Consider the following 14,951-nt stretch of genomic DNA (forward strand, 5'->3'; position numbering starts at 1 on the left):
GGAAAATAAGGTATGTTCAGCAGTTTTCCTCGACGTCGCACAGGCGTTCGATAAAGTATGGCATGAAGGCTTGATTTACAAATTAAAGACTTGCCTCCCATACCAATATTGTAGTCTGCTGGAGTCATATATTACTTCAAGATATTTAAGAATTAAACAGGGAAAGGAATATTCTGAACTGGTTGAAATAAAAGCCGGCGTACCACAAGGTAGCATCCTGGGTCCAATCCTGTATATTCTTTATACCCGAGATTTACCACTAATGGCAAATTGTTTAACTGCCACCTTCGCTGACGACACTGCAATTTTATGTGTTGAAAAGACAGAAGAAAAAGCTGCAAGGAACCTTCAAACTGCAATCGACTCTAGGGTATCATGGACGAGAAAATGGGGAATCAAACTCAATAACAGTAAATCCATTCACGTGAATTTTACAAATAAAATTACAAAATACCAACCAATAATGATTTCTAATGAAAAAGTCCCATTCGCTAATACTGCAAAATACCTAGGTATTACCCTAGATGCGAAGTTGCGATGGAAAGAGCATATAAAAATAAAACGAAATGAGCTTAACATCAGGCTAAACAAAATGAACTGGCTAATTGGATGGACATCGCATTTATCCATATATAACAAATTATTGCTCTATAAACAAACATTAAAACCATTATGGGCCTATGGTGCACAGCTTTGGGGTTGCGCCAGTGAAGAAAATATCAATGTAATACAACGCTTTCAAAACAAAGTGCTGAGAATCATCGCTAAAGCACCCTGGTACGTCAGAAATGCTGATATTCATCGGGACCTTAAAGTTAACACTGTAACTGAAGAAATTAAGAAAATAGCAGAAGCGCACCAAATTCGACTTCAAGGGCATGTAAACGAAGAAGCTAGGAGCATCCTTAGTAACCCGTGCCCAGTTCGAAGATTAAAGAGGAAAAAACCACATGAACTTGCTGGCTATTAACAGAAAATAAGAAATATTGTTTGTAATTTCTTTTTATCAATTGTAATTTATTTTCGAATCAAACTGCTCGTTAGTTTCTGAACTAGTTGTAGTGTAATTAAACATTGTAATTTACTTATTATGTTTGAACGGGTGTTCGGAAGCTACCCAGAACGGGTGTTCGGAAGCTACCCAGAGGATACGTGAGCTAATCCCGGCCGTTGTGACCTGCTTGAACCATATGCAGAAGAATCGTCCTGGCCATTCCCAAGTGAATGCCGATCAGTAACTTTCCCCACTTGCGTGGACTTCTACACAAACAACCATCCTTTATATTATCAAAAATGAAATTCTAGCTGTGGAATGAAAATTCTGGCTTCTTGCAGTTAACCTGCTCATACGCCTGTGTTCACTATAATAGCAGCGCGACATGTCGCAATGATTTGGCTATTTATTTAATTTTGGTTTTCTACAAAAATATAGTTTATGTTATAAAAAAACACGTAACTCAATGGTGCAAACTTTGTAGAAAACTTTAAAAAATTAAACAAGTGTTAAAGTGTTAAAAATTATTCCACTGCCTGTCTCTCCGTGCTTTCATGTCCGCAGCGATGTCATTGTATACCGCATGTAATGGTTTCAATATGTCGTTTTCTTGTTCGAATTGTATGTAAACAGCGCTTTTTGCAATCTCTACAATTTCGTTTTCTACAATGCCCTTGTGTCCGGGTACCCGAAAGATGTATAATCGTCTGTCTGCGGCTAGTTTCTCTATGGCTTCCCTGGTCCTAAGAACGGTTTTAGATGAAATTTCATAAATGTCTCTGTAATGCAGAAGACACCATGAATACTTTCCATAGGCGTTTTGTGTGTCGTTTTTCTCAATGCGGTCCACCACACCAGACCACCATAAATATTGGCTTTACTACAGCTGAGTAGCACCAATACATTATTGAAGGAGATAGACCCCATGTAACTCCCAGCATTCCTTTACATGCATATAGTGCGTTACTAGCCTCTCCTCTCCACTATATTGTGCATCCATGATAGTTTGCTATCCAAAATTACTCCAAGGTAATTTGCGTGGTAAGAGCCAGTTCTGCGCCATTTAGCTTCGGAGGGTGCAAATTCGGGATCTTGTACCTTCTAGTAAAAAGTATCATATCCGTTTTATCGGTGTTTACCCCCAAGCCTGTCTGAGATGCCCCTTGATACACTGTTGCGAGTGTATTATTCATTATGTCGTTCACGGTATCTAAGTATTTGCCCGTTACTACTATGGCTATGTCAGATTCCGTGCCTTCAAATTTCGTTAATAGATCATTAACTGCGAATAACCAGAGAAGTGGCGATATAACGCCACCTTGTGGAGTACCGTCACATGATAGTTTAGTGAGCCCCTTACAATGGCTTCCCTCGACACATTGTTGAATGCACCACTAATGTCTAGAAATACTCCTAAAGCGTATTCCTTGTACTCTAGAACTTTCTCTATAACTAACACCAGTGAATGTAACGCAGTCTCTGTGAATCTGACATCCTATTTTCTCTAATGTGGGCGTCGAAGATTTTCACAAGCGTTTTCAGGAGTAATGAGGTCAAACTGATTGGCCCATATTCCTTTGAGAGTATGGGGTTGCTTTCGGTATAAACACAACCCTTGCTTCTCTCCAGAGTACTGGCACATAGTTAAACTTCTGTCACTCTTTGTATATCGCTTTTAGCCATGGTACCAACAGATTGCCCATGCTTTGGATCATGGCTGGAACAATTCCGTCTAAATCCGGTGATGTAAATGGGTCAAAAGTGCTTATTGCTCACTAAATTTTTTGCATTGTGTTAATGTCTTTCGGGATGTTTACTACGTTATTTCTTACGGGCTCCTACCTTAGTAGTCTACGCATCTTGGACAATGCGTACTGACTAGATCTTGTAGTGATTCTTCACAACTGTCAGTCCAGTCTCCATTGGATTTACGTATTAAGTTGGGCATAGTCTGGTGTTTTGATAACAGTTTCCTGAACCTAGTCGCTTCGTTTGTACTTTCTACACTGCCACAGAAGTCTTTCCATGGCTCTCTTGGCTCTACGCACCTCTTTCCTGTATGCTCGTTGTAGATCATTATACTCTTCTCAGCAGGATTCATTAGTAGAATTATTCGTAAAGAGAGTTAAGTCTAGAAAATGTTAGGAGGTGGGTCCAATAAATGTTGTGTCCTCACCCCGGTTTGCATTGTTAGGCTACTTTGTAAAATAAAGTTAAGTATGTACTCACCTCTATGGAGCTCCCCCAGAGAGAGTGATGAGAGTTAACATCGGAGCCTATAACTAGAGCAGGCTTCCGTCGCTCAACTTCCTTAACCAGCCTACGAAGCTCATCCGGCGGTGCTTTCCTCTCGTGTTACATATAGCAGGAGCCAAGAAGTAGTATTTTATTCCTGCATCCCTAAATAGTCACCACTGTCAGATCATCTGTGGAGAGATTGGTATTAAAGTAGGGACATACAATTTCTTAACAAGTATTACTGTAAGTTTTGTAGTTTGGTGAGTCCAGTCCAGATACCACGTTTCTCGAACCGATCCATGGTTTATGGACTAGAACCACGTCGTAGTTGACCCCTCTAAATTGTGAAAGAGCTCAACTGATCCTCCTTGCTTTTGTGAAGGATAATTTGAAGGACCTTCAGCATCAGGCTTTGGTTCCTTCACAGAGTTGGATACCTGCTCCAGCTCACCCACTTTCTCGCCCACGATATTAAGAGAGGAAGGAACACACTTCCGATACCATATGCCATCGTTCGTACAAAATGTCTTGCGCCGTTTTATTTACCTGGAGGATGTAGTTCTGGCTTCCTCCGCCTTCGCTGATTTAGCCACTTTCAACACCTTGCAGTCGTTGGTAGGTACATATTTGTTCTGCATTTGTAGCATTCGCAGTGCATGCTCCGCGTCTACCGTGCGCGGTATTAACACCTTCGCCTTTGGTATCGACGGTACACTGTTATTTCAAGTGCGACACCTTCCGGTGTTGAAGCTTCTTCACAGCTTCTTTAACCCATGTTAGAGAGGGACCATCCTAGCACTTTATGATATTGATGCGGCTGAACCATACTGCTCCATCGAATGTAGGCATACATGCGTTCGGATCCGCGTCCGCTCTTGCGAAGAGAGCTTCCAACAACTTCATTTCTACTGTTTTCCACTGCTCCTGCGACATTTGCCTCAGCGTGTTACCACGATCAATAAGTGCCACAGTCAGGTGCTTTTTCGCAATCTCATTGGCCGCCGCCGCTGCTTAGGACGTTGTCGGCTTTTCGTCGTCCTTTTTGCTGTGCTTAATGCTTGGCTTTGCAGCAAAGTTTTTGCACGTTCTTTTTGTGGTGGCATCGTACCTTCACTTTCGGTCGATCGCTGCCTTTTTTCGGCCAGTCTTTCTTCAACCTTATTGGCGAACTCCGGGTTTGATGCAGAACATCCAGCGGGATTTGCAAAGTGAGTACGGCCCTTTTCAACGTCCCTGTTAGCCCATGCCAATCATTCCACCTAAGTCTGCGTCGGATTGGTCATGCCACTAAACCGGTCGCAGATTTTGACCGCAGCCTCGGACCGTGCTCTCGCTTTCATCCCCTCCTTGGTTGGCTTAGCTCTAGGTCTTTTCGTACTTACAGAACTGGCACCATCAATCTTCACCGGAGAGCGAAGTAAAGTTTCTTCCTCGTTAGTATTCACGTTTGCAACACTTTCTAGGTCCGAGTCTTCGGGGGCTATGGCACCCGTGCTTTGCATAGCGTTTTTCGTATGTTTGGCAGTAGCACTGCCACCTGCTCCCGTTACACTAGCAGTTTGGAAGCTTCAGTCAGTATTTGAATTTATCTGTTTCGTACGACCACCTGCTCGACATAGCAAGCGCAATGGCACGGCAGCGCCCCATGCCATGGCAAGGCCACAATTACTCCCTAAGGCGGACCAGTGTTAGGGAAGCGCCTTTAAGATACAACCGGTCTGTTAAGCTTCCTGGCAGCAAACCATCCAATGGACACTGTGTCGCATAACACCCTGGATTAGGGGGTGGCCAAGGATGCTGGGGGCTTAGAAATAACAAGGGATATTCGTCGGTACGGTGATCTTCGCGTGGTGATTGGATGGCCACCAATTTCGCCGTTAAGCGGATGGATGGCTAGCCAATCCGCATTGATCTAAGATTGTCTTGAGTTGGTCCCCATGATATGGGGGTCAAACCACCATTTAACCATCATCACCACGACAAGATGAGGTTAGGACTAATTATATATAAGTAGATCTAAATGAATGGGATGGGATGGAATGCCATTCAAGAGATTTGATGGACGGGACAAGGCAAGAAAGGAGTAGGACTTTGTGACGTTTACTACAGGAGCGCAAATTCGGTGTTGGATTTGTTGTGGGAGAGAGACTTCGTCGCCAAGTACTGTCGTTCACTCCGGTGGACGAGCGTCTCGCAACACTCCGCATCAAAGCCCGTTTTTCAACATATCGCTAATTTGCGCCCACGCCCCGGCGGAAGAGAAGGACGATGCGACCAAAGATTCCTTCTATGAGCGCTTGGAACGTTCCTATGAGCGCTGCCCCCGCTACGACATAAAACTCGGGCTTGGCGACTTCAAGGCCAGGGTGGGCAAGGAGGGAACTTTTTGGTCCCACAGTCGGAAAATTCAGCCTGCACAACGAAACATCCGGTAACGAACAGAGGCTGATCAACTTCGCCGGGGCCCGAAACATGGTAGTCTGCAGCACCAGATTCCAGCATAAGAAGATTCACCAAGCCACCTGGCTGTCTTCTGATCGAAAAACACGAAACCAGATCGATCATGTTGTGTTTTAGATGTACGTACGAACCGAGGGCCCAACATCGACTCGGATCACTACCTTGTTGCAGCACACGCACACGCCTCTGTGCAACAAAAAACGTACATCTACCTACGCAAAGAATGTTCGACATCGAAAAGTTGCAATCACAACAGACAGCCAGAAGATTCGCCACTCGACTCTCACTTCTGCTCCCAGAGAGTACTGCCCAACAAACCGGCATGCCCGAGCAATGGAGCAACATTTTTCGTTCTCTACGTATCGCCGCCGAAGAAGAAATCGGATTCCGGCGAGCCCGAAAAAACAATTGGTACGACAAGGAATGTCATGCTGCCGCAGAAAGAAAGGATGCCGCCTATAGAGCCACGCTGCGAACGGTCGCAACGCGAGCCATGTGGGATCGCTACAGAGAGCTGAAAAATGGAGGGAACACTTCTCGCTAAAGAACAACAAAGCCGCGGGCGCCGACGGACTGCCGGCTGAGCTATTCAAACATGGCGGCGAGGAGCTGGTAAGGTGCATGCATCAGCTCCTATGCAAAATATGGTCGGATGAAAGCATGCCTGCCGATTGGAATTTAAGTGTGCTCTGCCCAATCCATAAGAAGGGCGATCCTGCAATTTGTGCCAATTACCGCGGGATTAGTCTTCTAAATATCGCCTATAAGGTTCTAGCGAGCGTATTGTGTGAAAGGCTGAAGTCCACCGTCAACCAACTGATTGGACCTTATCAGTGTGGCTTCAGACCTGGAAAGTCTACCATCGACCAAATATTCACAATACGCCACATCTTGGAAAAGACCCATGAAAGGAGAATCGACACACACCATTTCTTCGTCGACTTCAAAGTTGCATCCGACAGTACGGAAAGCAGTTACCTGTGTGCCGCGATGTCTGAATTTGGTATCCCCGCAAAACTAATACGGCTATGTAAGATGACGTTGCTGAACACCAGCAGCGCCGTCAGAATTGGGAAGGACCTCCCGAGCCGTTTGATACCAAACGAGGTTTCAGACAGGGTGACTCGCTGTCGTGTGTCTTCTTTAACCTGATGTTGGAGAGCATCGTACGAGCCGCAGAACTTAATCGCTCAGGCACAATATTTTATAAGAGCGTACAATTGTTGGCGTATGCCGATGATATTGACATTATCGACCTTAACAACCGCGCTGTTAGTTCTGCCTTCTCTAAACTGGATAAGGAGGAAAAGCGAATGGGTCTGGTGGTGAACGAGGACAAAGCGAAGTACCTCCTGTCTTCAAACAAACAGTCGGCGCACTCGCGTATCGGCACCCACGTCACTGTTGACAGTTATAATTTTAATGTTGTAAAAGACTTCGTGTATTTAGGAACCAGCATTAACACCGATAACAATGTCAGCCTTGAAATCCAACGTAGAATCTCTCTTGCCAACAAGTGCTACTTTGGACTAAGTAGGCAACTGAGCAGTAAAGTCCTCTCTCGACGAACAAACCTAACACTCTACAAGGCTCTCATCATGCCCGTCCTAGCGTATGGCGCAGAAGCGTGGACGATGACAACATACGATGAAGCGACACTTGGAGTGTTTGAGAGAAAGATTCTGCGCAAGATTTTTGGACCTTTGAACGTTGGCAGCGGCGAATATCGCAGGCGATGGAACGATGAGCTGTATGAGCTCTACAACGCCATAGACATAGCGCAGCGAAAAAGGATCCAGCGGCTACGTTGGCAAGGTCATGTCGTTCGAATGGATACAAACGATCCAGCTCTAAAAGTATTCGATGCAGTACCAGCAGGTGGTAGCAGAGGAAGAGAAAGGCCTCCTCTGCGTTGGAAAGATCAGGTGGAAAAGGACTTGGCTTCACTTGGTGTGTCCAACTGGCACCGGTTAGCACGAGAAAGAAACGACTGGCGCGGTTTGTTAAACTCGGCCAAAATCGCGTAAGCGGTTCTAGCGCCAATTAAGAAGAAGAAGATCTAAATGAATGGCAAAGAAATATATACATAAATATCTAATTTTAGTAAGTTTTCCAAAATGATGTCCCACATTTGAAAACTAAAGACATTAACACTAATAGTTATTAAATAATATACAAATAATAATATGATCGATACGTATAATAAATGAAACGCATTCCATCTTTGAAATGGCGTATAATCGCGATTAACTATGTTGATGAAAAACCGCATACGAAGATATTTCGCACTAGCGCTTATGGCAATTTTTTGCTTACCGACGTCCAAGGCATATTGAGGAGTGCTATTATGAATACATATATAAGTAATACAGACGATTGTATTCACTTTTTTTAGATAAAGACGCATAACTTCATTTAGTACACATTTTATTTTTATTGCCAAAATAGCAACACAGCAATACCCTTCATGCGCAACGAAACTAATCAGTTATTCTTAAGCACATTGACACTACTAAAAAATAGTACGATTTAATTGATATTGCGCAGGCGAAGCGGGACGCAATTAACAAAAAAAAAAGCAAACATAACGGTACTTTTCCTGTTATAGAAGATAGTCATTTTAAAAAAATTCTTGGCTAGTTAGAGATGTGTACTGAGAGATAATTTATGGGAAAATCGATATACTGCTGGCACGTGAAAAGAGCTGGCAAAAATTACATTTGTTTGGGAGCACTTCTCGAGTATTAACAACACCGCATTCATACAGGGCAAGTTATATGTATTACGCCTCAACAAGTTGGAGACGAATTGCGAATCATAAATCGGAAAAAATCATAGAAAATAAAACATAATGCTTAACTCATGAAGAACAAAGAAATATTTGAATAGTTATTATAAGTTTTCGCCAAAACCCAGCGGAATTTGCTGCAACAAGTAAAAGCAAGTTCTATCTTCAACAGCAGCAACAACAACTTATAATATTATGTTACTGCTATTCGAGAATTTCGACAAAAATAAGGAAACTAAATATATCGTCAAGTGTGTGGAAATGAAAAGAATATTTGCAAATAAAACATTATGAGATATGCTCATAAAATCTCTCTACACATTATTAGTGTCGTAGATTGTTCGTAAAAACCCAGCAGAGCTCAATATGAAGAGTTAGTTGCAAAACTAAAAAAGCATGTGTATTCCAAGAAAGACATTTTACTAATACAACACCATTTTCTTGCAACATATCAATGTGAATAGCAAATTGTTTGGCATAGCTCCAGCGTGGCATAAATTATTGTGCATTTGTGTCACAAGTCAGTACAATGCTCTCATTTCTAACATTCTTCTTCAAGCTCAATTCATTAGAAGAATCCAAGATAACACAATCTGCGCCCAGCTCATTCTGTCAGAATATTTAAGAAAATTGTTTGGAAGAAACACTATCTTTAGAAGCATTCAACATATGTACATTGGACTGGCCGTAACTTTTTTTTTGTGGAAATCCATAAATTTTCGGGTCTTAAAACATGAGGTTAGGAGTAATGAAAAAAGGTGTAATTTTTTAACCCGATCCGATGATGCCTAACCGTGCCCATTTGATCCCAAAGTATGGACAATTTCAAAAAATCACAATTTTTACAAAGTTTTTTTTTGTTTCCAATTTATATATATTAACTTAATTTAATTTAATATGTATATACTTAAATTATATATATAATTTAACTTTATTCATATAATTTATTTTAATTTAATAAAATTTTAATTAAAGAACTAGATTGTCTATTTAATGAGAGATGTTTTGGTGTAAGACGGATACAATTGCCTGTAGTGCTCAACAACTTGCAGTAAGTAGTTTATCTTCTTCATTATAAGTAAGCGATCTGTTGTAGTCTGTGATCAATTTCAATGCTCTGTCTGCAGCGTCATTAACTACAGACAAATGCTGACAAATTCGTTTTCCCGCTATATAGTCTTTACTTTCTTGCCATGTTGAAGGATCTGATTCCAAAAAACTTGTTTTAATTCCTAAGCGGGTAAAGAATGCTTTAGTTCTTGATGAAATAAAATCATTTATATTCTTGCTGCCGTAAAGCGTTATTTCTGACATTGTTGCAACAACTCTCTTTGGAACAGCATCTTCCTTCTGGTTATCGCTAGTAATTGTTTTTTCGCTTAATATGTGAAGGAATTTGATCATCAATAAATGAAAGGCCAACCGCCTCTTCCGACAAATATCATAAATGATTTTTAATTTTATGTAACAAGGCATTGGATACATTCTTATCGAAATATACAATCGCATTTTGAATGAGCTTAAGGTCATTTTGTGGAGCAGCTATTGGATCCACACAACGAAACCAATATGGAACGTAGATGCAGGTTAAAAAAATACAAACGCTTCTTAGACTCTTTATCTCTGAAATCGTTAACACGAATTGCTCGCGAAACAGAAACATTTTTTAGCAATATAGGCACTTCGACATAAACCTTGCGTGTGATGTTGCACCAGGTGACCGTACTTCTGAAAAATTTGGTACGTCTTCCCCAACAAAGAGCAACGAGTTGTAGTAATTCTTTGTAATCGGCACGAGTGTGGTGACTATTTAATGCAGTTAGACAAAAATTCTTAAAAATTTCCACTTCAGCTATTGTAAAGACTTTCCGAACTTCATTTTCCGATATTCCACTTTTGAATGACTTAGAATTAATGTTTTTCCAGCTGTTAAAGAAACGATTGAATAAGGGAACTTCCGGTGCTGATGCTTTGCCAAAATTTAGTTCGAACACTGCTTTGACTAGCAATTCACTAACATGGTGACGACAGGGAAAGAAAAGTAGATTTCGGACCAACCTTTTTTCAAGCAAGAACGCTGCTCCATTATTAACTCCCGTATTAGCAGCTGTTGAATCAAATGATACAATTTCCACTAAATCATCGAGCTTCCACTTGCACAAAAAATTATGTATTTCTGCAGCTATTGCATCTCCCGTTAAACTTTCAATTTTTGGTATCCCCAGCAGTTTTTCCATATTTTCTCCTGTGACAACGAGAGACAATCTATCTTTCTTTTCTGTGCCTCCGATTTCTGCAAGCAGCTTGCCATCCCAGTGAAGGACAAAAACGTCGGGAATCTACAAACAAGTAAAAAGAAAGGTCAAGAATCCAAAATCTTATAAACATATTCAGTAAAACCATTACATTGAATCCATTAATAATCTCTTGAGCTTGTATGCGACGATAATCTCTCCTCATCGAATGTAATGTTGTTCGATTAAGAATTAAATATTCCATTTTTATTGACGGCGTTCCATTAACATTTTGCATGGTATTTATGAAGGCAGCAACCGTTGCACTCACCAAATGCGTGGCATCTCTTGTAGAGAGGTTACATTTGTCCAAGCATGCAAGCATTCTATCATCAATAAAATTAATTTTTCCTCGATTTGCCTTTTTCGGTAGTAAATTAATGTTACTTCCGTCTGTATCTTCGAATTCATTCATATCTTTTGCTGCATTTTCTTCGCCAACTGAAATATTCTTTTCAGCGTCCTCGGTATCAGAGTCTTCAAGAGCATAATTAGCTTCAAATGGGATCAAATATTAAAAAAAAAAGAACCAGTAAAGCTTAACTGTAATAAACTTACTATGAACTAAATGCTTTTCAACGCGCTTTCTTTCTTCTTCCATTCGTTGCTCTTTGCGTTTTTCTTTTCTTGTGAGTACAGTATCGGCACCATACTATACATACTACCTGGACGTCCTCTATTTCTTTGGAGCAAAAGAAAGTCTTTATCTTCGTGCATTTTCATTATACCTAGGGCATCCATGGCTGCAATGTCAAATATGAAGTTTTCAATTTTATCCTTAAACTCTGCTTCATTTTTACGACACTTCTCGTTAGGAGTCTTGGAATGTTTTTGTAACTTTCTCGATTCCTCGTAAAGATTTTTAAGTTTTTTAATACCATTTGTTTCTTGCGCCGTAGGAATTTTAGCTTTTTCCCAAAATTCAATCGTGGCACCAATCGTGTATTTCATACTGCTTTCCAAAGTCAAGTTTTCGTGCCTCATTTTGTAAAACAATAATTGGAGCACCTGTTTCAGTGATGGCAACTTGGCCCCAAAAATAACACTTTCACATTCACCCACAAGAAATATTTTGTGCTCAGAACATAATCTTTTTTTCGGAATGCCTGATAATGATTTCGAACTCATTTTTTCACTAACTAATTACTTTTGTACTATTAAACGCATAAGACAACTGAAACTGAATAAAAATGCAATGCAATAGCCTACCAATTCAAATATCGAGAAAAAAAATCACACTGAATAAGAATGCAATGTCAAAGCCTACTAATTCAAATGTCGAGTAAAAATTCAAAACTTTTAGCGTATTCAGCGAACACAACAGTTGATGAATTGTTAAGTGATCACTAAAGTGTGGATTATGAAACAAATTTTTATTTTTATTATTATAGTGAAGTGTGAAAAATTATTTAAAAAGTACCTTTGCATAAAATTTAAAAATAATTATTTCATTTAGTAGCTGGCTCAATACACCGTTCATAAAACACAATTTCTATTACTCAACTGACGGTGACATATTTTCCACGTATCACTAATCAGCTATGTGTGCTGAAAGCGCCTTTTGTCAGGTGGCTTTCGCGATATAAATTGGGCCATAAAGTAAACAAGATCATTAATTAAAATCGCATCACATCAATAAATATAAGATTCGAATAAAAAAATTAGAAACGAAAAAAATTAGTAAAAATTGTGATTTTTTCAAATTTTCCATACTTTAGGATCAAATGGGCACGGTTAGACATCATCGGATCGGGCTGAAAAAATATACCGTTCTTTATTGCATCTAACCTCATGTTTTACGACCCGAAAACTTTCGGATTTGCAATTTTTATTTTTCTTCATACAAGCTACGGCCAGTCTAATGTACATAGATAGCCGTGAACTCAATGCAAAATTACGAAGTACTATAAATGATATCAACAAAGTACTCGCAGGTATAAATCGTAGTAGAAGGCCGCGGATACATTCAATAATAATCAAAATTAAACTTGAAGCAAATAGGTATCGGAAACTTAAGCATACGAAGCGGAAGAGAGAATCACAAAACAAAGGAATGTCGCGCAAAGCGGCATAACCTCAAATATAAGTCATGCGGTAAAAAGGGGGATGTTCTGTTCGACAAGTATGTCTAAAGTTTAATGAATACTTCAAGCAACAATTACTCATGTTATAAAACTGATGATTACCAATCTGCATTGCAATAAAAACGATAATTTCAAAAATGATGTTGGTATTACATAATGAAGTAATGCATTCAGCTTAGAATTCCACTCTTTTTAGTGCACTTCCCCCATTTCTGCCGAAATTACTTTTAGGAAACACTTCAAATATTACGAAAATATTTTTACGTGAGAAAATTTTTACAGAAAATTCGCGCCACGCTGCTGCGTATGTTTGGAACCAATAATGCCAGAAACCGGTGAAGAAGAAACTGTACGTGTCGTAGCGTTAGATCGCAGTTTTCACTTCGGATGCTATAAATGTGAAGTATGGTTTCATATCCACACTTGAAGAGTAATTTTTACTAAGAACACCCTTATCGTATTTCTTTCAGGACTGTGGTTTGTTGTTATCGTCAGAAGCCGAGGGTCGTGGATGCTATCCTCTGGACGGGCATGTACTCTGTAAAAGTTGTAATGCAAAACGTGTGCAAATGTTAACAAGCCGCATGGCAACAGAGTTATAAACAAACTTATTACTGTGACATATTATATTATGAATATTATGTATAATTTCTACACTCATATGTAAAATTTAAGTAAATAAAAGTTCGTTTGGTTTGCTGACTTTTTAAAACCACATACCGTATTTATTTTTTTAAAAGTATTCGTCTCCTGCTTGTTAATATGTTCTTTTTCACTCTGGTGTCTCCTGAACGAACGCTGTAGGCACCTAGAAAATCACCTTCACAATCTGAACTTCCTTTTCCCTCTCAGCGCTTCAGCTCTTGAAGATCCTCGACTACACTTAGAGCCAATTCAGCCGTTAAAAGAGATGCATTAATATTTACACTACAGTGAAACCGAAACACGTTTAACAAGAGCAACGTCTCACCAGTTACCACCTACATAATTTACTTTCCATTGCATTTCCGTTCAGAACATTGCAGTCAAAGTGTTCTATCGGGTGCGCCATTGTTTGTTTGTTAACAGTAATAGTAGACCCGCCAGTGTCGGGCATATCACCGGTCGTCTTCGTCTAGCTCATCTAGGGGTAGGCCCAGGAAACATGCTGTTTCGACGGGATGGGTCCAGAGGGAGAGGGGTGTTAGATGAGTCGGTTTTAAGGGGCATGTGAAAAGGTGGTTAGTGTCGTGCGGGGTGCCTTCACATGCCGGACATATGTTTACTATGTCGCGGTCGATTCGGGATAGGTAGGAGTTTAACCTGCTACAATATCCAGAACGTAATTGTGCCAGTGTTACACGTGTCTCACGAGGCAGCTGGAGCTCTTCATCTGCTGTGGGTGGTGGTTGGACTCCGATTACGGCATTCACAGGACGGAAGCTTAAGAAGGTGGCGACGGTCTCCCGGTGAATGTCGTTTATTGACTGTCTAAACACTAAACACTAAACACACAGGTCCAGTAGATTGCGGTAGGGTCCAGTAGCCCAACTGAATAACTTTGTCATTTACCAACATATCGACTTCAACATACATGTTTTCGATACGTCAATTCAGTACAATTTCAACCATTAATCGCTTTCCATCGAAACAACGCGAAATCGACACTATAAAACCCGAAGTGCTTCACAAGGTGATGACCAACGCAGAAAAAAGATCGCAGTTTTTGATTGCTAATAAAGGTAGCCACTTGATTGATATTGTATTCAAAAAATAGTTTTAATAAATTGTAAATAACCAAACCAAATAAAAATACCTCACTTATACAAATCAGTTGTTTTCTTTTTCAAAGTTATTCAATGTTTTCATACCGACATAAAAGATGGCGCACCCTGTACAACCATAAATACCAAGAGTGGGATCGAGACTCCATTGACCTCACCCAGAAATTCCCACAATATCCTACAGCATTTCTCCAAAATTTCAAATACTTAATGTATTTAAAGTAGAAGTAAGAGGCAAAATGTATTTGGTACTAAGGTATTTTATTTTTTAATATTATTAAATATATTATATTTTATATTATCAAAAATGAAATTCTAACTGTGGAATGA

The 14,951-nt window shown here is 40.1% G+C and overlaps 1 protein-coding gene across 1 annotated transcript in view; it reads left to right on the forward strand.

The window, feature by feature from the left end:
* Positions 1–13,573, forward strand: part of LOC129251235 (uncharacterized) — a 303,976-nt gene extending 290,403 nt beyond the window's left edge. The window contains 3 exon segments of the mRNA XM_054890588.1: positions 13,141–13,261; positions 13,329–13,419; positions 13,422–13,573. Of these exon segments, the coding sequence (XP_054746563.1) occupies positions 13,141–13,261; positions 13,329–13,419; positions 13,422–13,525 (316 nt within the window). The 3' untranslated portion in view covers positions 13,526–13,573.
* Positions 13,574–14,951: the final 1,378 nt, after the last annotated feature.

Source organism: Anastrepha obliqua, unplaced genomic scaffold (assembly GCF_027943255.1).
Source record: "Anastrepha obliqua isolate idAnaObli1 unplaced genomic scaffold, idAnaObli1_1.0 ptg000009l, whole genome shotgun sequence".
Lineage (NCBI taxonomy): Eukaryota > Metazoa > Arthropoda > Insecta > Diptera > Tephritidae > Anastrepha > Anastrepha obliqua.